The following is a 24,387-nucleotide window of genomic DNA, read 5'->3' on the forward strand; positions in this document are numbered from 1 at the left end:
ACAACTTTTAGAGCGTCGGGGATTGTGTCTGGCCGCCAGTCCAGACGCCTCGGGGATCCTTTCCTCTGGAATTCCTTCCCGCACCCCAGCCCCTCCGCAGTCCGCGATGGAGAAGGGCAGCAGAGCGCCTTGTCTTGCTCCCCCTGCCCCCAAGCCCAGCTCGCAGGTGAGGAAACTGAGGCCAGGGGAGTCTCGGGAGGGCCTGACCAGCACCCGGGGAATTGGTGGCCGAGCCTGGCGGAGGGCCCCCGGTCGGGCCTTCCAGCTCGGCGCTGGCTGCCGGGCTGCGCCCTCGCCCGGCGGGGCGGTGGGGAGGCGGCGTGGGGCCCCGACCGGAGCGGAGCGCGCTCCCGGCGGACGCGGCGGCGGCTCCTGGCGCCAGGGGCCGGGATGGGCAGCCATCAGTCTTCCCAGGTGTGTCGCGTGGTCCCTGGGCTCAGCCCCCCGTCCCCCTTTAATGCCGGCCATGGTACGGAAGGACGGGGAAAAGCCCCCGGGAGCGGCCTCTCCCGGGCGATGGAGAGCCCTCCCCGCGCCCCCCGCTTCGCGCAGGAAGTGCGATCCCGCCCGGGCCGCTAGCGGTCCGGGTTGTTCGCCGGCGCCCGCAGGGTTAACGGCAGCCGGTGGGCCCCCCGTCCGACCCTCGGAGGGGCTTCCCGGCTGCGCCGGGCTGGGCGGGGAGGGTCTCCAAGCCGCGCGCGGGCGGGTCTGCGCAAGCCCGGCAGGGAGCCCCGCTGGCGAACAGGGCGCGCAAGGGTTAATCCCTTGGGCCCGGAGGGGCGAGCCAGGCCCGGACCCCAGGAGCTGAGGGCAGCAGGGTCCCTGATTGAGGAGTCTGAGGTCCCGACTGCTAGCACCCTCGGATCGTGTGCGTGTCAGGTTCTGCACTTCCATATGGCCCCCAATTGCCCGATTTGAACATTCTCCGACTCGGAGATTCTGCAATTCAGGGTTTGGCTTCCTCCGGGAGGGAGCGCGGGGCTGGAAGGGTTAACGGGCGGGGTGGGGCGGGGGGGGGGTGCAGCGGGGACCGCGGCCGCCGGAGAGTTAACGCAGCCAGTCCGGGTCCCCTCTTTTTCAGGCAGGCGAGACTGGGATCGCCCCGGTCAGCGCGGTCCCGAGTCCCCGGGCCAGCCCCTTCCTCTCCCCGGGGGGCGTAACTCGGTGCGCGGCGGCCCGGGCGGGCTCACCTGTTACTCGGCCGAGGCCCCGCGCACCCACTGAGTCCCAGGGACTGCGGCCAGTGAGTGTGGGCTGGGGGCGCGCGGGCCGGACTTTCCAACAACCGAGCCGCGCGGGGGTGACCCGCCGCCGCGCCCGCCTGTGCCCGCGGTGCCCAGCTCCGCCCGGCGCGGCCGCGGAGCGCACGCCTCCTGCCTGCTGACCCTTTCGTTTGGTTTCTCGCAGGCCTCTGCCGCAGACATGGAGAAACTCAGGTGAGTGGAGCGTCTTCCGTGCCGCGGCTCCCGGGGCCGGGGTCGGGGATGGGGGCGCTAGGGAGGGCGACGGGAGAGGGCTTTGCCCGAGCGCATCTACGGCCCGCGGCCGCCCGGCGGGGCTGGCCCGGGCCGGTATGCGTGTGTGTGGTGCGTGTGTGTGCGCGCGCGCGCGCTCGGCTAGACCGCGGGGAGCGCCGCGCGGGGGGTCCCCGGCCGGGCCGGGGCCGATGCAGCTGCGGGTGGGAGTGCGCCACCCAGGGCCGGGTCGGCGCGCGCGCGGGTTTACGCGGTACCCCGGGCCCTGCCCTGGACTCTGGATTGTCCCCCGGGACCCTGCTCCTGCCGTTACGCATCAGTCCCCCGCGCCGGCCGGTCTCCCATCCCCCAGCTGACAGTTGCCTGTTCTGAGTTTTTAAGTTTCCACCTTGTGGGGGCAGGGGCGGGGGATGGGGTCCTCCCGGCGGGCCAGGCAGTCGCGTCTTGGAGCCATTTTAGGGGAATCCCGAGAGGGCGTCTGGGGAGAGTCTCCCTCGGCCTCCCTCCAGGTGCTAAACTTTGAGCCTTAAGGACTCCACTGGGCGCCCTTCTCGGCTGGCTCGGGATCAGTCGACTTGAATATTCACAACTTCCCTTGGGCGCCCTGACCCCCACTTTGGGATCACCCCTCCTGTGTCTTCCTTCCGGAAGCTGCACCGAGGCCCAGCTCTGGCTGCTGGGTTTCAGGAAGATCCGCGGGGCCTGGAGGGTCTCTTGGCCTCCTCTTCCCCCCTCTTCCCCCCTCCCAAGGCCAGGATCAGCATCCCTGGGGAGGCAGCTCAGTAGCGGGTGCACCCATTCCCCAGGGGGCAGGGACCCAGCAGAGCCCAGCTTGTTCCAGTGCAGGTCCCACGGGCTAGGGGAGAGGGCCCCGGGGCCTTCCCAAGTGACCCTCAGTGCTGTGGGTGAGTCACTCGGGAATGCCCAGGGGACCTGAGGACAGGTGGGCCCAACACGGAGGCCCCAGACTGGACATGAGAGCAGGGCCTTCTTCTGGCTGCTGAGCTGGAGTGCAGCCCTCCCTTGTGGGTCCCATAGGACCAGAACCCATCTGTCTTGGGCTGGGAGGAGGAGTCCAGTCTCTTAGGTCGTAGGAGCTCAGACACAAAACCAAACGTCCATCAGCCAGGCCCACCTTATCATGGTCAAGGTCCAGGTGGGGCTGATGAGGCCCAGACAGCGGCAGCTCTGCCTCTGGCCACATAGATGAGCTCAGGCCTCTGACCTCATGCCAGGACCCTCCTCTATACCCCCATCGGCTATCATCTCACCAGTACCCCTACTGGATGGGGCTGTCTGTGGAGGAGGCATCACTACGTAGCTGGGACTTGAAAAGAAGGTAGCATTCATGGGGCACCTTGAGGCCAGCCTGGTGGGGGGCCCCTCTCTGGTTCTCTTTCCCTCTCTCTCCATGCCCAGCCTGGAGCTTGTGAGCAGTAGGGACAGAGACATGGCCCAGCCTGGCTGTAACACAGGTGGGTGGACAAGTGAGCCGGGTGGGCAGATCCACTGTCCCAGCTGCTGAGGGCACGAGCATCTCTTTGTTGGGTGGGCTCAGGGCTTCCCTGAGCGGAATCCTGAAGGTTGGTCGCAGTGGCCAGGGCCCAGGCTTCTTGGCTTCACTGAGGCATCGGAAGCAGAGCTCAGGAGCTGGTGGGATTGGGGGTCCCGTGTGGCCAGGACACAGCATAGCCTCCCAGAATTGGGGAGCATCCTGCTCTCCTCTCCCTCTCACCCTATTAGTAGTTTCAGAGCGACCTCGAGGGCCTTTCCAGACTATTTCTTCCCAGCCAGTACTGGGGCTGCCCCTGTAGGGTTCTGCCCTGCACTTAGTGTCGGGGGTCCAGGACCAAGAGGCCCCAAGGGATGTAGGGGAAGCTGGTCAGCATGGCTTCCCATGGTGTAGGTCACAGGGTCTTCTGGCAAAGTCCTGACCCTCTCTGGGGCTCAGTTTCCTCATCTGTAAAGTGGGTATCCTGAGCACCTCCACCTTGCAGGGCTGTTGGGAGGACGACCTGAGATACTGGGGTCTGACGGGCCTCACCTGGGACCTGGCCCACAGCAGGTGTCCAGGTAGAGGTTCACTGTGGGGCATCCGACCTGCACAACTCTGGGTTCTCAGGCGGGAGAAGATTCATCTGTGGTCCAAGTGAAGGGGTCTTGGCTGTCCAGCAGGATGGCTCTGTGCTGGGGTCCTTCCTCCTGTCCTGGGGCCCGCATCGCAGGCTGGGCCTAGGAATCTGAACTGAGCTCCGAGAGGGCAGGCCCTTTGCCCCGTCCAACACTTGTCACACAACACACACACCCACCCGCAGTGCCCGAACCACAAGGACTGTGTCCTGTGACCCTCAGCGGCTCCCTTTGTGAGCAGGTACCCAGCTGGGGCTCCCTCTGCCCGAGCCTCTCTCCTCACCACCCCCCCACGCTGCAGCCCCACTTCTGAGTCCCGAACTAGCTGTCACCTTCATGCCTCTCTGCCTTTCAGGCCTCCCATGCTGTTGTCTCTGCTCAGAATGCCCTTCCACCCACCTTCTTGTCCACATGACAGACTAGTTACCCTCCTTGTCACTTTTCTCTGAGGCTTTTGTGACTCTCCTATCCCTCACCCCCAGATGGGCTCATTCCCCCTCTGTGTACCAGGTCCTGCGCTGATGCTGAGACAGGTCAGCCCTCCAGAACAGGGACCCAGGCCCAAAACACAGGCCCCCAGGGATCCCAGGTTGGAGACACTAGCCTGGGGAATCAGAGAGGGCTTCCTGGAAGCAGGGACACTTGAGCCAAGGCTTAAAGAATGAGTAGGAGTTTGCAAGGAGGACAGATAGGACGAGCCTTCCTAGAGGTGCAGAGTCCTGGGGGCCTGAGGAAACAAGGCTGTGTTCAGGGAGACCGGTGAGGGGTGGGGAGTGGAGGTCGGTGGGGTGTCCTCTGTCCTCTCCGCCCCATAAGGAAGCCCCTGGGAGCAGAGCATGGGGTCCATTTCTCCAGCCCCAGATCTGGCCGCCTCTGCTCTGGCCTGATGCATGCCCCCTGCCCCTCGCTCACCCAGCTCTCCTGCCTCTGACTGCTTGAAAAACTCTTCCTGTGACACTCAAATATTTGCAGATATTAGCGAGTCCCGGCTGGCTGTCAGCACGCGGAGCCGCTGCACCGCTAATCCCAAGCTAATCCCCTCCTCTGCCTTGTCTGCCCCGGCTCTGCCTGTTTTAACAACCGCCGTGGCCGCTTTGCTGCATGCCTTTTGGCAAGCCATTTCCTCTGTGGGAGCCTCAGTTCTCTCCTCTGTCATAGAGCAAAGTGGGTCAGTCGCCTCACATGGCACCTGGGACACAGAAGGTGCCTAGGAAACCCAGAGCTATTCCTGTTCCAAGTCCATCCCTCCCCCCACAATATAATTGTTCAAAGTTGTGAGCTGTGATAGGCATCTAGAAAAAGTAATAAACATCTGTGCCGTTTAGAGGTTAACTTTAGGACGACCGCCACCCAGGTCAACACGTTGAATGCTGCCAACCTCCCAGGGATCAGCCCCATCGAGACCCTTCCCCAGTCACAGCCCCCTCCCCCTCCCCCGGAAGTCTTCAGGATCCTGGCTTTTGTGATAAAGTGGTTGCTTGTTTTCTTCCCGATTTGGCCACCTGAGAGCATCCCTAACAGACATCGTTTTGTTTTGCCCGGTCTGGAACTTCACATACATGGTGTCTATTAGCCTGTGCTTTCAGGTTGGCTTTTTTTTTTTTCCACTAAAGCATCATGTTTTCGAGAGGTGTCCTTAGAGTGCGTGGAGCTGCCCATTGCTGGCTGTCTTGGGGAACGGCATTTGTGAGTGAAGTTATACCTCTTTGTTCACTGATGGCCATCCGGACGGGCGGCTTCCAGCCTGGACCATTGTTGAATGAAACTGCTGTGACCGTGCCTGTCCAGGTGCTGGGGAGCTCGTGCAGCCTTCCTGGGGTACCTCGGGGCGGCACTGCGGGGGCACAGGGCACGCCCACCGCCAGCTTTAGGAGATGAGGCCACGCCCTCCCCGCGGCGCTGGGACTTCCTGTGTCTCCGCAGCCTCCCCTCCCTGGGCTCCCTCAGGCCACAGGCGGGGAGCTGCTCCTCCGGTAGCTGTAGCGTTAATTGCACGGCCCTGGATTACTGCCCGTTTGGGCTTCCTCGTTTGTGACTTCTGTGTGTTTTTCCATCGCTTGTCCTATTGATTTGGAGCTCTTCAGAGAGCCCTTGTCAGTCACACGTGTGGCAAATGCACCTCCCGCTGGTTTGCTTGCTTCTCACTCTTTCAATGGTCCTCTGATGAACAGAAGTTCTTAATTTTAATTCCGTTGAATTTCTCTTGAATCTTTCAGGCTTTCACTTTTTGATGAAAGCTTTTTGTGTCTTGTTTAAGAAACCCTTCTGACGTCATGAAGCTATTGAAAGTGATTTTCGCGTATGGTTTTGAGGTCAGACTCCTCTTGATCGTCGTTCTCTGTGGGTTTTTGTTGCTGCTGTTGTTTGGTTGGTTGGTTTGGTTTTGGTTTTTCGTTTTGTGTGTATGTGTTTTTTTGCTTTTTGGAGTTTTGTGGGTTTTTACTTTGGGTTTTTTTTTATTGGTTTTGGGGATTTTTTTGTTTTTTGGGTTAAAAAATTTTTTTCGGTTTTTTGTTTTCTGGTTTTCTGGGTTTTCTGTTTTTAAATTTTTTTTTTGGTTTTTGGAGATTTTTTGGGTTTTGTGTTTTTTAATTTTTTCGTTTTTTTGTTTGGGTTTTTTTGGGTTTGTGTTTTTTGGGGTTTTGTGGGAGTTTGGGGTTTTTTTGTTTTTTGGCTTTTTTTTGTTTGGGGGGTTGTTTTGTGTTTTTGTTGTGTTTTTAATTTTTTCGTTTTTTGTTTTTTAAATATTTTTGGTTTTCCTTGTTTTGGGTTTTTTTTTTTTTAGGCTCCTGCCCCAGGGCCTTTGCAGGTGCCTTTCCTTCTGCGTGGAATGTTCATCCCCAGATATCCACGTGACTCCCTGCCTCCCCTCCTTTCACATCTTTCTCAAATGTCATCCCTGGTCAGGGTGGTGCTCCTGACCACTCATTCCATGTACAATTATAGCCCCTCCCCCAGCCTCCTCCCTGCCTTGATTTTCCATCTCCCTCATCCCCACCTGACTCTCAATTTGTCTTATTTATTTATCTTATTTACATCCGTCTCCCCGCCAAGAACAGCAACTGACTGCTGACCCCCAGCACTTAGAGCTGTCACGTAGTAGATGCTCAGTAAATGCTCTGGAATGAGACCAAAGTGTGGTGCACAGTGAGGAAGGAGGATGGGGAACAGTGATTCCCCACGCTTCATGATGCCCGAGAGGGGGGCCTCCACTCTGCCCCCCAGGAAGGGGAGTGTTGGGGACACTTTTGCCCCCCACCCCCTCAGGGAGTAGTGGTTTTTAAAAAAAATCACCCCGTGAGAGGCCCTCAGAGGTGTGAGAGCCTCCACCGGAGGGATCTGGCCTCAGCAGCATGTAGGGGAGCCTTCCTGAGAGGGAGGTGCTTGGACGGAGATAAGGAGGGGTGGGGGGAGGGCATTCCCGGCAGGGGGTACGACGTGGGCAAAGGCCCACAGGCAGGGAGGATGCTCTTCCTCACCTGGCAGCTGAGCTCTGCCGTTCTCGGGCTCTCGGCCTCCCGCCCCTGCCAGCCAGGAGGGATCACGGAGCCGAAGGGGTTTGGGGAAACAGAGGCCAGAGGCGGAAAGGGGCTTGTCTAGGTCTCCGGGGTCAGGACAGCCACAGCCTCCCAGAGCAGCTGGACACTTCCCAGTGGGAGGAGGCCTCTCTGTGTCTGGGCCAAAATTTGCAGCCCACTTGCCCCTTCCCTCCTGAGGGCCACACCCGCACCCTTCCCGAAGCCCAGAGTGAGGATGCACCTCCGAGGCCTCTGGCCCCCACTGACCCTTCAGAAAACCCAAAGCTCTTGTGTGGCACCCAGCGCCCCTCTGTGTGGCCACCTGATCCCTGGACCCAGCTGCTCCTCCCAGCTCTGCCTCACTTCTAAACATGATTCTAGCAGAGGAAGTCTTATGCGCTAATTCTTACTAAGCTGTGAATGACTGCCTCACTTTGATTTCTCCCTTTGGCAGTCAGGGCATTATAAAGGGACCATCCACATGGACTGTTCTCTCTTACCTTCTTCTGCCCTGCCCTTCAAAGTCTCCTGTCCTCACAGCCCATCTGAGTCCCACTCCTCTGCAAAGGCTCCCTGATGAAGTACGTGGTTAAGAAGGTGGACTTACCTGGATTTGAATCCCAGATCTGCCACTTACTGGCTGTGTGGACCTGGGCAAGTTTCTGAACCTCTCTGATTCTCAGTTTCTGCATCTCTAAAACGCAGATCATAATAATAGCACCTAACTTGGAAGATTGTTTTGCGAATGAACTCGTGAACGTGGAGCTGGGCACGTGGCTGGCGCTGTGTGGGCCGCTTCACCCTGTTAGCCTCCTGCCCGCCTCTCACATGGTCTCATTTGTTCCCAGACCCTGTTTCCCCAACCATTGGGCAGATGGCGTTATTCCCATCGTGAAGGAGAGGACCACCTGGCGAGGGGGGGTGTCGGGCTGTGACCTGCAGACCTAGACTGAGTTAGGACTGCGAGAGCATTTCAGGGTCGGGGGCAGCGAGCCGGCTCTGCTGTGCCCCCAGACTGCATCTTTCCCAGAGAGGGCGCGTCACCAGTCCTGGTGGTGGCTGAGTATTTCAGAGCAAGGACGTGCCGTGTACCTGTTTCTCGGCGTTCTGCCTCACCCCCATTGACCACGGGCAGAAAGCCAGCCCTGACTGTTAGAGATCTCTGGCCCCCTCCTGCACGCTCTCACCCTACCTTCATGACAGCCTGAGGGCTGCCGCATTGCCTGCATCCCTCAACAGGCCCACTGAGGCTCTGGAGGCGTTGCCCATCAGGGCGCCGGTGTCGGGGACAAGGCCTGGGTGTCTTTCTTGAGCGATGGAGCTGCTGCTACCTGACATGGGGAGGATGGAGATGGGGCAGGCGGGGATGCACGAGATGTCTGTGGGATGGGTGCTCGGGAGCAGGTATCCTCAGCCCTCGTGGCAGACAGCACGGGGGGGTGCCCTGCCAGGGCAGGGGATTGCGCCTCTGTGCCCTGTGTCCTGGCCAGAGGGGCTGCCATGGGGAGGGTTCTATCCTGGCTCCCATGCTCACTAGCTGGGTGCCCTTGAGAAAGGCCCTGGCCCTCCAGGCCACAATTCTTTCATCTGTACAATGGGTAGCTTCCCCACTCCCTGCCAGGCCTCGGGTGAGGATTCAGTGAGGGGACTGTCAAGGGCACACAGTAGGTCTCACTGGGTGATTGAGTGATTGAATGGGGGTGATCTCGGGGGAAGCTTCCAGAGGAGGTGATGGTCACAGGTGTCCTTTGGGCTTTGGTTACTGATGGGGAAACTGAGGCCCAGAAAAGCAGCCTCCTTCCTCGGCCCCAGTGCCTTGCAACCACCAGCTGCTGCTAAAATCTATGATCATAACGCCAGTGTTCTTTCCTTCCAGACTCAGTTTGGCCCCCAGGACTGTCTCCTGTGGGTGTGGAGAGGTGCGGGGTAGGTGGGGCGGTGAGGGCAGAGGGACCAGGGACCAAGGGCATCCCGGAGGGGCCCAGGGGCACGTAGAGAGTGCCGGGATGGGGCAGGCCACCCTATGCCCCGCGCTCCAGGGTCATCAACAAGCCTCCCACAGCCCTGATTACCTTTATGATCCCCAGAATTCTGGAAAGCGGGCCCCACCGCCGGTCCAGTTAATGCGTGCCCGTGTCTGTGGTGGGGTGGTCACATGAGTGAAGCCAGCGTGGGCTCCGTGGTGGGCAGAACCTGATCATCAGAGTGTTGCACGGCAGCCTCTTCTCACCTGGGCTCCAGGGCAGCGTGGCGGGCGCTGGGAGCTTCATCTGGGAGCCCCACCAGCGGTAGCACCACACCACCCACCTGTCCTCCCAGCGGACGCCCCCTGCACACGGATTCTGGGCAGAGAGCAGGTGTGGCCTTGGGGCAGGGGAGGGCTCCAGGGCCAACGTGTGCACAGTCCCACCCTCCAGGCCCCCTCAGTCTAGGGGGTGAGGAAAGAGAGTAGATGAGCAGCGGTGCTGGGCTGGGTGCTGGGAAAGACGAGGCCAGGCGGGGGTGCCCAAGGAGCCCCAACACAGCCAGAAAGGGGGGCCTTGGGGGCTTCCTGGGGCCCGCTGTGTGGCTGGCCCTACCTCTCCTGAGGCAGCCTCCTTGGGACTCCCTGTCCCGACTCACCCACCAGAGGGGCAGCCCCAGGCCGGAGCCTGTCGCCAGTGCTTTCCGCTGTGGAGCTCCCCTGGGGCTCCCGGCGCCCCGAGCAAGGGGACGGGACACTTGGCCCACACTCAGGGCCAGGCGCTCTCGGCCTCCTGCCAGCTGCCCCAGGCCTGGGCTCTGGCCACACTCATCTCCCGGCCTTTGCCCAAGCTGTGTTTCCCGCGCAGATGGCCGGCCTTCTTCATGACGGGCACGGGATGACCTCTCCTGCCGGTGCTGGAGGCCCTCCTCCATGGGGTCACCTCTGTCTCCGTACTCGGGCTGCCAGACAGAGTACAGAATGGCCAGTGAAATTTAAGCGAATTTAAATAAATTTCACTGGGCATCCTCTACTTTGTCGGGCTCCCCGACCTCAATAAACAGCTGGATGCTTACTTAGTGTAAGTACTTCCATGCCGTGTTTTGTACGTACTTACACTGAACACTCATTATGGACCTGAAATTCACATTTCACCCTCTCATGATCATTTCAGGGGGCTCAGCCCTTATGGAAATCAGAGAGCAACTTCTTCTGGCAGAGCCAGACAAACAAAGCCAACCCCCTAAAGCCGCTGACCTCAGAGGCAAGGAAAAGCCCAAAGCACTGGAAGCTGCGGAGGGGCATTCGGGTTGATTGCCAGGAGGCCTGCAGCCTGTTGACCTGGGGCGGGGCGCGCTTTCTCCCTCTAAGCCCCAGTTTGCTCGTCTGTAAAATGCATTCACTCTGTGTTTTTCATTCATTCAGCGAATGTTTATTGGGCCCTCCTGGTCGCCAGCCTCTGCTGCAGGGTCAGAGGGAACGAGGCAGACAGAAATCCCTGTCCTGGGGAGCTGCCACTCCAGGGGGTGAGGCCAAGGACACACAGGCCCGGCAGGGAAACGGGGAGAGAGGATGCCTGCAGAGCGTAGGAAAGGCCTCGCCAAGAAAGTTGCCTTTGAATGTTGAGTGAAGGAGGAGAGGGGCAGCCGTGGGCTATCTGGGAGACAGATCCAGGCAGAAGAACAGCACGTGCAAAGGCCCTGAGGCAAGGCCGTGCTGAATGCGGCTGGAAGGTGAGGTCCAGGGGGCAATGGGAAGGCTACCTGCCATCAGGTGATCCGTGTGAGCACGTTGGGCCTGACTCTAGCGATGCAGGAGCTTTGGAGATGGAGGGTGGATTGGACTTAGCCTTCAACAGGACCCCTCTGGCTGAGAGCAGGTGAGGGCAGGAGCCAGTTAGGAGGGTGTGCAGCAATGCCGCACAAGAAAAGTTGGACTCAGCGTGGTGGGCGGCGCTGGCAAGAGAAAAGGAGTCAAGGGTGCCTCCAGGCTCGGGGAGGAGTGCTGGCCCTGCTGGGTCGGGGCAGGGATTGGGGAGGGAAGGCTGTGGATTTGGGGAGGGCGAGCGGAGTGGGATACAGTGGGCCCCGCAGGTCTGTGCCGCCTGCGAGATATCCAAGCAGAGTCAGAGGCAGCTGAGGGTATGCACGCCTGGAGTCGGGGAGACACAAATTTGGGTGCCCTCAGTGGAGCGATGGTATTTGTGGCTGGGGCCACCATGGGGTGAGTGTACCCAGGGCAGGAGAGAGATTGGAGGCACTATTCCTGGGTCCTGCTGGTTAGGAGGCCAGGGAGAGGAGGGCCACCCGCAGAGGGGGCTGAGAAGGATGGCCAGGTGAGGATGGTGTTTGCATGAGGAGGGAGGCGTCGACCATGCCGTTGGCCGCTGAGGGTTCAGGTCACCTGGGCACTGAGGTCAGGGACCGGCGAGAGCTGGTTCAGTCGCGTGGAGGGGACGCGAGCCAGGTTGGGTATTGGTCCTGGCAGGCTGGGTGCAAGGACAGGCAACGTTTCTTGGAGCAGAGAATGAGGACAGGTCCAGGAGGGTCAGCAGAGGGTTGTTCTCAATATGGCAAGCGTACCTGCATGTTCTTGTGCTGGAGACAATGATGCAGTAAAGAGGGGAAAATTGGTGGTCTGGGAGTGTAGCTGGAGCCGCGCCTGGAGTGGGCGGAGGGGCTGCCTGGCGGGCTGTCTATAGTAACAGGCGGGCAGATGCTGGTAGGTGGGGAGACCTGGCAGTGGCATCTGCGAAAGTTCCCTAGGGGTGGCTTCTTTTTTGCCGTGGAAAAGGAAGCGAGGTCATCAGCTGTGAGTGGCGGTGCGGGAGGAGGCGTTGGGAGGTTGAGCAGACAGGAGAAAGTGAAGGAACGGAACAGGGGATGTAGTAAGGTTCCCGGGTCAGTCTGCCGGATGAGCAGAAAGGGAGGCCTGTCAGCTCGGCTGTGTGACTTCCTGCCATCTGTACAGGTGCAGGCGCCGAGTCTATGGAGAGCTGACCCTAACCAGAGTGGGGTTTGGGAGGTCCGGGAGGGCTTCTTGGAAGAGGTAGATAGAATGAACTAAAGAACAGGGGAGGGGTGTTCTCAGCAGGAGGGGAAGCATGTGCAAAGGCCCGGCGGTGACTCTGCAGCTGCTCCGCCCACTTGCCCAGGTTGCTCTTCTTTGTCCTGGCCCTGAGCACCCCTGGGTCCACCCGCCCACTGAGGGCTCCCAGGCTGCAGAGCTGCCAGCTCCCAGCACGTGGTTCTGCCTTGATGGGCGTGGGGGGAGGGGGTGGCGGGAGCAGGGCTGCAGCCGCCTGATAAGATGAGGCGGAAGCGAGATGAAATGTTCCCTGCAGCGTCTCCCGTCTCCTGTCTGGGCAGGAGAGCAGTGGAGCGTCCGTGTCACCGGGCCGTGAGGAGGGAAGAGGGACTGGTTCCACTGGATGACCTCGGTCAGCAAACCAGGAGAGAGCAGGGCCTGAGCAGGCGTAGAGTTTGAGGTCACTCCCTGTCTGGCTTGAGTGGGTGACCCCTCCTGGCTGTGGGCCCCCAGGCCAGCCCTGTGACAGTCCCCTCCCCCAGTACACACACACACGCTGTTGCACAGTGGCCTGGCGTGTCCAGAGTCCCCTTCTCCGTGCACGTGGCGGTGCTGGTGAAATTGCTACAGAGTCAGCCCAGGGGCTGCCCAGGGGCTGCGCAGGCGTGTCTGAGCACAGACCAGTGCCAGCCGGAGGCCCAGGACTGCTTCCCTCCAAGGAGAAGCTCACGGCCCACCAGGAAGCGGGATGAGCTGTCCTGTGGGACTCCAGGCCCCTGCCCTTGACCCTGCCAGGTGGCTCACCTCTTAGACTCCAGCCTCTGCCCCGTCAAGCTGGCCGCGGTCGACCCTCGCAGGGAGACCGTGGCTGTGCCTTGTGATTCTGACGTGCGGGAGATGGTTCAAGGAAGAGTAAAGGGCTGCGATTTGCGCTAAAATCTGTCATCTCAACGTGAGGGGAAGAACAGCTGGCCCAGTGTTGAACCCCAGGAGGGCTGTGTGACGTCATTGCCATGAACCTCAGTTTACTCATCTGTCATATGGGTGTGGTGCACGCCTCCCTCACAGGGTGGCCTGAGACTAGATGAGTAGGTATGTGTGGGCACCTGGGGCAGGGCAGGCCCTCGGCAGGTGCTGGGGCGTTGGTGAACCATTCATGCCCACCTGCCCCTCGAGAAGGGTCCTCAGTAGGTTCCCACTGGGGACACAGGATGGAATCAGTGCGGCAGTGAACAAGTTCAAGGGGAATAGAGAAAGACTGTTTGTTCTGAGACACAGAAAAGTGGTGGCCACCAAGCACGGGGGCACAGGCCAGGGCACAGGGGGCCGCGGCAGGGGCGAGGGGGCTCTGAGGCCCTGCAGGGGTTGCCTCTGGCTCCTTTTGTGGAAGGATGGTGGTACCAGACCTTCTACAGGGAGACTCAGAGATGATGCCAGCATGGGACAGGCCAGAGGCTATTCTGCAGGGACCCGCCCCCGGGCCCACGCAGCGCATCCCGAGAGTCTGATGCGGTGGTCCCAAGGTGCCCACTGGAGGCCCAGCTGGGAGAGGACCAGCTGGGTCTGAGCAGCTCTGGGGGCAAAGACCTTCTCCCAGGGCTGGGCTCACCTTGGCCAAGGTGGCCCGTCAGTGGTAGCTCTGAGGGTGGTTCCATGGTGTCTGCCTCTGCTGGGCATTGCCCTTGACACTGGGAGCTGGCACGAGTCCCTGTGCCATGAGTTCCAGGGTGTCGGCCCCTGCGGGAAGGGGAGAGGCCAGTGGGGGAGGAGCCGGGTGCTCTCACCAGCACCTCAGGGGAGCAAGGAGGACTTGGGGGGGCTTACCCCCCCATGTATCCAACCCCAGAGTAGGCCCCGGGGATATAAAAATGCACCGGACCTTGCAGCCCGGAGACAGGATCGGCTCCTCTCCTGCAGATGTTTCTGCAGATGTTTCTGCAGCCGTTCACGCAACACATGCTGCTGGTCTCTGGCTCCACGTGGACACAGCACGGGGCACCGGGACGAGTCGGTGAAGGAGGGAGGTGGTCCCAGGGGAGGGCAGGCAGGTAGGTCCCCAGGTCCTTGTCCCCGCAGGAATGAGAGAGGGTGGAGGAGGCTATGCTGTCCCTGGCTGCAGGGGCCTGAGGTGTGTGTGTGGGGGGGGTACCTGGCCGAGAGGACGGCGAGGACAAAGGCCCTGAGGTGGAGAGGAAGGGGCTCAGGGTAACTCGGGCACAGCCTGGAGCCAGCGCGCGGGAAGGGGGCCAGCGCAGGGCGAGGTGGGGGCCATGGGGGGTCTGAGGGGACGGGGGCTTCCCGGAGGAATCTTGGGGAATTTTGCCCAGAGGCGGGAGTGGTCTGGCTGGGTTTCGTGACCTGGCAGAGGGCGGAGACCGGACTGCGGGCCGGCACAGGGCAGAAGACCGGGCCCCGGGACAGAGGCTCAACCCCAGTGACGCTCCCTGGCGGGCAGGCTGGGGCGGGATGGGTGTCAGGGTCCCACCAGTGAGCCCTGGGTGGGGAGGAGTTAACCTGAGCGGGAAGGAGTGAGTGCCGTCCTGGCAGAGGGGACACAGCGACAAAGTCACCAAGATGAGAAGCTGCCTGCAGCGTGTGGAGAATGACAAGCAATTTGGTGTCACTGGAGCATGACTGGGGGCCAGAGCCTGAGCGCGGACAGTGCGTGTGGAGACAGGCAGTGCCACGGGGGTGCCACGGGGACCGGCTCCTGGTACCTGGGAGCCGGAGGGCGGACACTCCTTCAGCCCCACCCGCCCCATCACCACAGCCCACCAGGGAGCACCTCTGCCCCCAGGAACCTTGTTCGCACCGCGGAGGAGGGAAGGATGGCCCCCGGGCCCCAGAGCTCACATGTCCTTCCACCCGTGCCCAGCACAGCACCACAGGCATCGGGGGATTTCAGCCTCATCCCAGACTTGCTGTGTGATCTCGCTTAACCTCTCTGGGCCCCAGTTTTCTCATCTCTAGGAAGAGGCGCTCCCCATGCCATAGGCCTGAAATGAGAATTTGCGTCAGAACAAGAGCGGTTGTCAGGGATAAATGCCTTGTGTGTGACCAGCGGCAGAGTCTGGGTCAAGTCGCAGCCATGCCCCCCATTCTCTGTGCTTCCAGGCAAGCCCCGCCCCTTCCCTGGGCCTCAGTTTCCCAGGGTCCCAGTCTCCCTTCTACTCTTCTGAGAACTCACCTGCCAGGAGTCCCCAGCGGAAGGGCCTTCTGGGGTGGGGACTGGCTGGCGAGGGCTGGGACGGGGACTCCCCCAGGGGTTGCTGGACCCAGCCGAGCCGCCAAAGGGGAGACTGGGTCTCTGGCTGCTCCCACGGGAACGGGCCAGTCCTGCCCCTCCTCTCCGTTCACTCAGCAGCGTCGGGGTCATGGGCCAAGAGTGAACCCTGGGCCTGGGCTTCCAAAGTCCAGTTCAAATGGAGATCGAGCGGCCGCCTCTCCCCCCACCCCTCCCCCAGCCCAGCCTGCAGATCAGCCCAGGAGACCAGGGCCAGGGGCAGCCCATTTCACAGATGAGCAGATGGGGGCTTACGGAAGTGGTGATCGACGTGCAGCTCGCGGCCCCCTCAGCCCCCAGCCTATCAAATCAACACTTTCAACCTTTTCTGGGGGGAGGGGCAAAATTTGATCCTTAGTAAATTTTTTCTTTGCTGCACCCCACAGCATGTGGGATCTTAGTTCCCTGACCGGGGAACAAAACCGCGCCCCCTGCAGTGGAATCACAGAGTCTTAACCACTGGGCCGCCAGTGAGGATTTTTCATCCTCGCTGTAGGAAATATGACAAATCCAGAAAAGTATAAAAGAAAATTTTTTAATTGCCCAGAATCCCACCACCCACCCAAGACAACATTAACGTTCCTTCCCTTCTGTTATCTTGTGTGGCGTCTGTACGCAGTTATTTTGTAAATGGGGTTGTGCTGCCCTTTCTCTTAACACATACACTCGCCCGTGTCTCTAAGCCTTGTCTGGACGCCTGATGTCCGGGGCAGCGTCCTCCCGTCAGATTTCTGCTCCGGCTCCGGGGCCAGCCAGGCCACCGGGAGCCCTCCCTGGAGAGACTACAGGAAGGGGGCGACCAAGCCGACTTGCGCCTAAAGCTGTGATGTACGTCCCGTTGCCCCCAAGCAGGGTGGCACCATGGGGCTGGGGTGGGTCATCCACCCGCCTCTGTCCCACCCCCTGCCCAGCCCAGACAGGCCACAGGCAGGGTGAGTGAGAAGGGGTGCCAGGAGGGGTGAAGTGGGTCCTGCCCTGGACCCCTAACATCCAGTAGGTCCCACAACCTCCAGAATACCCCACTGGTGTCCGTCAGCAGAGGTCGGGGGTCACACGCCCTCCATCCTCCTTGCCTCCCAGGCTCTCTGACCAACGGGTCCTGCAAGGAAGGAGCAGTAGCCGGACAGAAACCTGGAGCTGGGGGAGCCTGCCCCCCGTGGCTCCCCTCTGAGGCTGAGATGGGGATGCAGGCCTGGGGTGGGACTCGGTGAGAGCAATGCAGTCGGGCAGCCGGGGCTGGCAGGTGCCTACCCCCCAGCTCCTACGCTCCTACCCTGCCACCCTGCTGATGACAAGGAGCTCTCCTGCCGGTGGGGGACGATCCCCCACGTCTCTGTGACTGCGTGCCCACGGCGGGCCCGGCGTGGCCCCCGGTCCCCGTTCTGAGCAGCTCTGTCCTCTTCACCCACAGGCTGCGCAGCCCCTGGGTGCCCTCGTGCCTCGGGCAACCCCGCGTCCTGCAGGGCCGACTGGCCAGGTCCTCACCCTCGCTCTGGGACAGGTAATACACCTGTTGTCTCCCCGGCTCCTCGGTGTCTCTGCGCCTGTCCCCAGACGTCCATCCCACATCTGCATCAACTCCCCCGACGAGGCCCAGAGAGGGGGAGGGTGTCGGCTGCCAGCACACCCTCGCCATTGCTTCCGGCCATCTGGTCTTGGAGGCGAGGCCCCGGTGTCCCCACAGACCAGCCCCGGGCTCGGTCATTGGGCTCAGGCCTCTGCTGAGCAGCCAGAGGGGCTCCTGGTGGGAGGCAGGCGGGGTCCCACTCTGCGCCGAGGGAGCTCATCTTTCTCCCCTGTGAGGTGGGGAAGCCTTCCAGGGGCTTCCCACGGGCAAGGAGGGCACCACGAAGCACGCACCCACCAGCACACACCCTGCCGGGTGAGGCCAGATATGATCAATTCACCAGGACCCAGGTCAAAGCGAGGTGACACCCCCGGGCAGCAGTGTGAGCAGGGCTTCCCGAGCCCCCCAGCCGGGAGGGTGACCCTGATCCGGAGGGTGGCACATGGGGGGTTTCCAGGCCCTCCCTGTGCATCTGCTGAGGGGCCCCCTGAGCCAGCTCCACACCAGGGGGGAGGCAGAGGCACTGAGCATTCCCCCCATGGTGCCTGCCCCCGGCATCGTCTCTTGGCGGTTCTGATGATCCGGGGAGTGCAGGGACCACGGTGACAGCCCTGCTCCCTGAGGGTGGGTACTTCAGCGTGTGGGGGCACACATCCGCGTTTTACAGATGTGGAGACTGAGGCTGAGGTCAGGCAGGGCTTGGGCAAATTCCCTGGGAGGGAAAGGCAGGAAAGGATGGTGGTACCAAACAGGCGACTGAAGACCTCAGGGTGCCCAGCCCAGGGCCCTCCCTGGACCAGGCAGGGGAGGGGACATGTCCAAAGCTCTGGAGTAGTTGATGGCCAGGACTTGGTGAAGGACTGTGAAGGGTGGCCACAGGCAGTGAGAGGAGTCACCACAGCTTCTCAGGGTCTGACTGGGGACCGCTGGTAGCTGTGACCTTCCCGGGGCTGGGGAGCACAGGGTACAGAGGAGAGTCAGCACTGGACGCACTGGCTGTGAGGTGCCTGTAGGCCTTCTGGGAGGAGAGGCCGGTGGGCGGCTGGACGTGGAGGGCAGTAGAGCCCTAGAGAGAGGTCGGGGCTGCAGATGGAGGCTGGGGAGGGGTTCGTGTGTGGCTGGGCACAGAGGACCTTAGGCCTGAGATGTGCGGGGAGGGGGCGAGGGGTAAACCGGGGCCCTGAGGATCAGCCTGGGCGACGGAGCTGGAGCGGCAGAGGTGGGGAGGCGTGGTGGGGCACCGGGGTTGGCGCTGCTGTGACTGAGGGACCAGGGGGGCGTGTCCAGGGCCAGGGCCCAGGTACCTCCAGCAAGCGGGCTGGGGGCTGTGGCAGCCCAGGGCCGGACCCGCTGCGGCTGAGGGGTGGGTGGGTCGGTGTGAGGGGCTCAGGAGGTGAGAGCAGTACTTGAAGGATGGTGGGACAGAGCCGCCCAGTATGTCTGGAAGGCCATCCGGAGGCCAGGGGTAAACTGAGGCTGGGGTGGGCCGGCTCGATGAAGCTGGCTGCCTCGCGAGGGGCCGTCGCGGCTCAGATGCCTGTCTGGCGGGTCCCGGCTCTGCTCGGAGCCCACCTTACAGCCCTGTCATATTTTCCTCCTCCACGTGCCTTGTTGGTGAACCTGCTCCCTTGTTCACTGTTTGTCTCCCCTCGAGACTATAAGCTCCGTGGGGCGGGGACCACGTTTGTCTCATTCGTGCTGTGAGGCGCAGGGAATGGCGGGACAGGGCAGGAAAGGAAGGAAGGAGGGTGACGGGTGGATGCATCGTAGGGGGATACGGCTGGGTCACGTCAGGGGTGGACAGTCTTGACGGCAGGGTCCGAGCTGTGGCTGCAGGCGAGTGACCAAGGTGGGGGAGGGCGGGGGCTCAGGTGGCCCCACGGGTGCTCTCACCTCTTCCCGAGGGTGCGGACCCCGCCTGTACCCTGTGACCGAGGGCTGTGGGTGACCTGCAGCCCCTGCAGGATGACTGACTTCAGGGGCCGCCGCCCCACTCCCACGCCTGACCCCATGTGTGCAGGGGGCCCTGGGTGACATGGGAGAGCCCCCAGGAAGCTCGCCAGCCCCCTGGGGAGAAAGGCCTGGGCCAGGGGCAGTCTGGGACCTGTAGCTGCAGGGGGCTTGGAGTGAATCAGTCAGGCGTGCTGCCTGGAGGAAGCGGCAGGGCCTGCTTGGCAGCCATGGGCGGGCACTCTGCCACTGGTCTCCCTCCTTGCTTGTCACTCTGCATCTTCCTTGGGGACCAACTCTTGGGAGGACCCACCCCGCCCTTCTCTGAGGTTCTCAAAACGTAGGCAACTCTTTATTTTTATTTATTTATTTATTTATTTTTTTTGGGGGGGGTATGCGGCCTCTCACTGTTGTGGCCTCCCCCGTTGCGGAGCACAGGCTCCGGATGTGCAGGCTCAGCGGCCACGGCTCACGGGCCCAGCCGCTCCGCGGCATGTGGGATCTTCCCGGACCGGGGCACGAACCCATGTCCCCTGCATCGGCAGGCGGACCCTCAACCACTGCGCCACCAGGGAAGCCCTATTTTTATTTATTTTTAAGACTGTAGACCTGGGCAGGAATCCAGGAAGGCTTAATCGGGGCTCTCTGGGTGTGCGCCTATGGTAACACGCGTGGTTTACAGGCAGGGCCCGAGACTGAAGCTCACTCTATCCCGGGCTCTGGAGGAAGCCTCCTGCTTGCCCACAGCAAACCCACCAGAAGTTACCATCCAAAGAGTCTTAGCTCCAAATGGTCCCCTGAGGAGGGTTGGGCTTCCTCCAGCAAACAGCCCAGTTGGGCCCCTACTCCGACCCGGACACCTCTCTGAAGCCAGGGCTTTGTGTCCCCAGGGCAAGATGGGGACAGTCGCAGGTGGACTGGGGGGGGTGCGTGGCGGGGACCAGCAGCCAGGTCTGTGTGATGGCAGGGACCCCGCCCACCCCGTGACACCATGGAGTTCACTTTCAGGCTGCACCATTCTGGGCTTCGTTGTGACTGTAACGTAGGGGGTGACGGGGGCAAAGTGCAGGGAGTGACGGAGCAAAGCGCACACCCAGGGCACTGAACGGCAGCTTGAACCTTAGCCTCACTCGTGGCTAACAGCCAGCAGAACTCCCCTGGCGCCCCTCACCCACCGGGCCGCTCTCCCTTCCCTGCAGAAATCAGCCCTCCCGGCTATAAAGGTGAGTCCTTCCCCCTTGGCCCCTTCTGCGTGCTCAGCCGGTCAGGGGAAAGGTGCCTCAGGTCGGCCCGTGGTTAGGTGCTCTCTGGGAGCTGGGTGGCTGCCGACAGGAGGGTGTGGCCCCTGCCCTGGTGGAGTTCGCGGCCAGTCCCCTGGGTGTGGCCACCACACCTGTCCCTCCTGCCTTGTGCCCAACGGTAGCTGATGTGAATTGATGGCATATGGCTCAGAGGGTGAATCATCCCGTTTCTCTTTCCTGAGCATGGGAACTCGGCGGCCCGGGGTCCCAGAGGAGCCCTCAGTCTGTGGGGAAAATAGTGCCTCAAGAGCCAAGCCTGGCCCTGGAAGGCTTCCTGGAGGAAGGGAGACATGAGCAGGCCAGTGGTTTTCTGAGTGTCTGATGTTCTGTGCAGCTAGCTGGCCACTGTGGCGGATGCTACCTGGATGTGCGGCATCCAGGCTCATCCTCTCCCTGGCCCAGAGGTCACACAGCCTGCTGGGACCACACAGTCGATTTGGGGAAGACAATCCTGGTCTAGGGTGTGGCACTAGTGCCTCTGGGCCTCAGCGTCCCCAGCCAGCGCTGTGGAGGAGCAAAAGTGGGGGACCCTGTAAGCGATGCCATCTGGAGGTCGGCTCCCAGACCGAGAGACTGGGTGCCGATGGGTGCTCTTTAAACCAGGGTCCTTTAAGCCGCCCCAAGCACTTGCCCCCCCCCCCCCAGTGCCAGACTGGCTCAGGGTCAGAGACCCTGACCCCCGGGGCGGGGGCTGGGCGGTGTGCGTGCCTGTGGTGCGTGTGCGCGTGCGTTGGTGCGGCCTGGCGCACCCCGTGCGCACCCACCGGCGCCTCGAGCTCAGCGCCGCGGCCCGGCCCGCCGCCGCCGCGTGTCGTTGCAGCGCGCTGCAGGAGCAGAAGGGCGAGCTGCGCAAGCGGCTGTCCTACACCACGCACAAGCTCGAGAAGCTCGAGACCGAGTTCGACTCCACCCGCCACTACCTGGAGATCGAGCTGCGCCGAGCGCAGGAGGAGCTGGAGAAGGTCACGGAGAAGCTGCGCAGGTAAGGGGGCGGGGCCTGGGAGGGGCGGGGCCTGGGCGGCGCGGGGCGCGGGGCCGGCGACCTGCCGCTAGCAGAGCCGTGCCTCCCGCCCGAGCTGGTGACCCCATTCGTACACGGGGAGTCCAAGGCTCAGAGAGGGCAGGCGGCTCTGACAAGAGTCGCGCTTTGTGCCAAGAGCTGCCAAACCAGGATCTGAACTGGCGCTGGCTACCGCCGGGTACAAGCTCTTCCCAGGCACCTCTGCGGCCCCTGCTCACTCCTTCTCTTGTATTTATGTGGTGGGGCGGCAGCATGACACAGGAGCAGCCGTCCCCACACCCAGACCCCAGCCACTGGCGCCGGGTCTCTGACCGGGAAATGACGCCCAGCCTTGGAGGTGAAGCAGCATTTAGAGACGGCTCCCTTGGGCAGCATAGCAGCCAGTGAGAGCAGGCTAGGGTGCGGGGCCCTGAGCAATGGCTCCCTTAAAAACAAAACTTCTGTAAACACCGCGCTGCACATGTAAGATGGGTGTTCTTCTAAAAACTATTACACGCTTTCCAGGCTTCTTTTAGGAAGAATGTAAAGAAAACGCAAACTTTGCTGTTGGCTTGGTTTGTTATAAATGTTTGTAGAGCACTGGATTTGCAGGGAGGCTGTTTGTCCCTTACTACTTAAGCACCTCCAGCCTCAGTTTCCCCACTCGCAAGACAGGGGCAATAACACTACACATAGGTTGTCGAGAGGATGGACACTGCCCCTTCCACCGTCACACCGCATGGCGGCAACGGCTTCCCACCCAACACCTGCCTCCGTCTCAGCCTCTTCCAGGGGGAACCGTATCCTATTCACTGTGTGTCCCCAGCACTCACCCCAGGGCACATCACACAGTCTTAAGGTTAGACCCCTGCTAACCTGCTATTGAACTGTGAACCCTTTCGCCAGCCTTGTAAGGACTGTGTGTAAACTGTGAGTTAACCGGCTCTGAGTGAGGACCCGACAGAGTCCCTTGTGAACGACAGGCCTTCCCTTCTCATCTACAGGGGTCCTCGGCCCTGGCCCAGGAAATGTTGCAACAAGTTAGCTTCAATCAGATGCTTTCTAGCACAGGAGCAGTTAGAGCAGGGTGGGGCCTGTGTTGAGCCCTCAGCGGACTGTATGGCTACAGGGGCCGTGGGCGGGTCAGGCCTGGCACAGCAGTGACGTCAAGGCCTCCGTTCCAGGATTCAGAGCAACTACATGGCGCTGCAGAGGATCAACCAGGAGCTGGAGGACAAGCTGTACCGCATGGTGAGGGCACGCCACACACCCCCACACCCCAGCACTCCCAGCCCTGGGCCCCCAGCTCTGGAACCATGGTGAGGACCTTGGGCCTGGTGGTCATGCCCTTGCCCATGAGGAGCTGGGCCAAAGGCCTCGTTTCCACGCTGCCCGCTCCCTGCTCCCCGGGGTTGGGCCAGTCCCACCTGTCTCTGCCCTGATTGGGTGCTCTCCAGCACTCACCTATCACTGTCCCCACGGTGCAGAGGAGAGACTGAGGCTCAGAGAGGCAGTGACTTGCCCAAGGCCGTCTGGCTCCTCCCTGGCAGAGCGGGACTGGACCATGGGCTGCTCTGTGCTCTGACCCTTGCGTGCCTTGGCCTCCAAACTCCTCCTCATTATCGGCTGCGAGAGGGGACCCAGGAGGCCCCAGGCCTTGGCTGGCTGCTGAGCGCCTCCCTCTTCTGCCTGTCCCCCACCTCCAGGGCCAGCACTATGAGGAAGAGAAACGAGCACTTAGCCACGAGATCGTCGCCCTCAACAGCCACCTGCTGGAGGCCAAGGTGACCATCGACAAGCTATCGGAGGACAACGTGAGTGCCGGGCCATTCTGACCCTGAGGGGCTGGCGCAGGGCCGGGTGGACAGACGGGATGGTCAGGACCTCACGGAGTACCTGGGCAGTCGGGGAAGGACGGGGCTGCCTCACAAACTGCATCCCGCGAGACCCTCTACTGGAAGGAGATGGGACTTGAGATAGGGAGCATGGGGCCACGCTGTCCCAGTCAAGGCAGGGCTTCCTGACCCCAGGTTTGGGGCGTGGCCACTCAGGACTCCTGCCTTCAGCCACTTGCAGTGGACATCAGAGTCCTGTGGCTACCCGTGGGTCCTGACTTCCAGGGTCCCGCGAGAAGGGCCCCGCTGCCCGCCACAGACCCGTCAGCTGAGCACACACTCACTGATTAGCATCTGCTCCTCGCCGGGCCAGACCCTACGAGGCTCTGAGAATACGTGTGAACAACACAGGCAAGCGCCCTGCCCACGTGGAGTTTACATCTGAGCAGGGGAGTGGGGAGGGCGGACAGTAAACAGGATAGATATGTCAACTGTGTAGTGACTTAGAAGTGCTAAATGCTGCAGAGAAAAATAAAGCAGGGGATGGCGCTGGGAGTTGCCAGTTGCAGGGTTAGGGAATCTCAGTCGGGTGCTTCTGGAAGAGGCTGCTGGAGCTGAGACCTGAAAGCGATGAGGGAGCTAGCCATGGGACAGCGGGGAAGGGCGCTTCCCAGGCAGAAAGAGCCACAGCGGCAAAGGTGGGTCTGAGTAACTTGAAGACCAGCAAAGAGACCAGAAGGGGCTCTTGTGGGGAGGAGAGGCCGAGGGTCTGAGATCAGAAGGAAAACAGGAGGCCGCATTGTATAGGCTTCGATAGGAATCTGGGGGGTTTTTTTGAGTGAAGTAGGGAGCCACTGAAGGTTCTTGAACAGAGGGGTAGCCTGACTGAACTTACTCTTACTGGGCTCCAGTGGCTGCTCTGCTGAGGACAGACCGTAGAGGACAAAGCCATGAGTGGGAAGGTCAATGAGACAGCAACCTGGGAGAAAGACGATGGTGGCTTGGCCAGGATGGCGGCCAGGGAGGTGGGAAGAGGGGGGCTTGGATTCTGGTTATATTTTGAAGCTGGAACCAAAGTGATTGACCGATTTGGGATGTGGGTTATGAGAAGAAAAAATGGGTCCAGCCCGACTGCAGGGGTCAGAGTCTGCTGGAAGGGAGCCACCTGCCGTCTCCTGGGCTGGGACCTTCTGGGGGAGACGTGGGAGGGGTGGCAGGCGTGGGGCTGGAGCCGGGCCCTGGACAGCCAGGTGGAGATGCCACAGGTAGGAGATGGCGGAAGAGTGCACAGAGATGAGGGGCGGCTCTCAGAAGACCGTTAACAGCTTGGTGGCAGGT

At 61.4% G+C, this 24,387-nt stretch overlaps 1 protein-coding gene across 8 annotated transcripts in view; it reads left to right on the top strand.

Annotated features, from left to right (window-relative positions):
* Positions 1–24,387, top strand: part of BEGAIN (brain enriched guanylate kinase associated) — a 44,007-nt gene that overhangs the window by 15,486 nt on the left and 4,134 nt on the right. The window contains exons 2-6 of one of the 8 annotated variants that reach the window (XM_067725664.1): positions 1,408–1,436; positions 16,808–16,897; positions 21,035–21,196; positions 22,399–22,465; positions 22,921–23,028. In XM_067725664.1, coding sequence (XP_067581765.1) covers positions 1,408–1,436; positions 16,808–16,897; positions 21,035–21,196; positions 22,399–22,465; positions 22,921–23,028 — 456 coding nt within the window. The other 7 variants (XM_067725675.1, XM_067725655.1, XM_067725648.1 and 4 more) reach the window with 7 other exon arrangements.

This window comes from Pseudorca crassidens, chromosome 1, assembly GCF_039906515.1.
Source record: "Pseudorca crassidens isolate mPseCra1 chromosome 1, mPseCra1.hap1, whole genome shotgun sequence".
Taxonomy (NCBI): Eukaryota; Metazoa; Chordata; class Mammalia; order Artiodactyla; family Delphinidae; genus Pseudorca; species Pseudorca crassidens.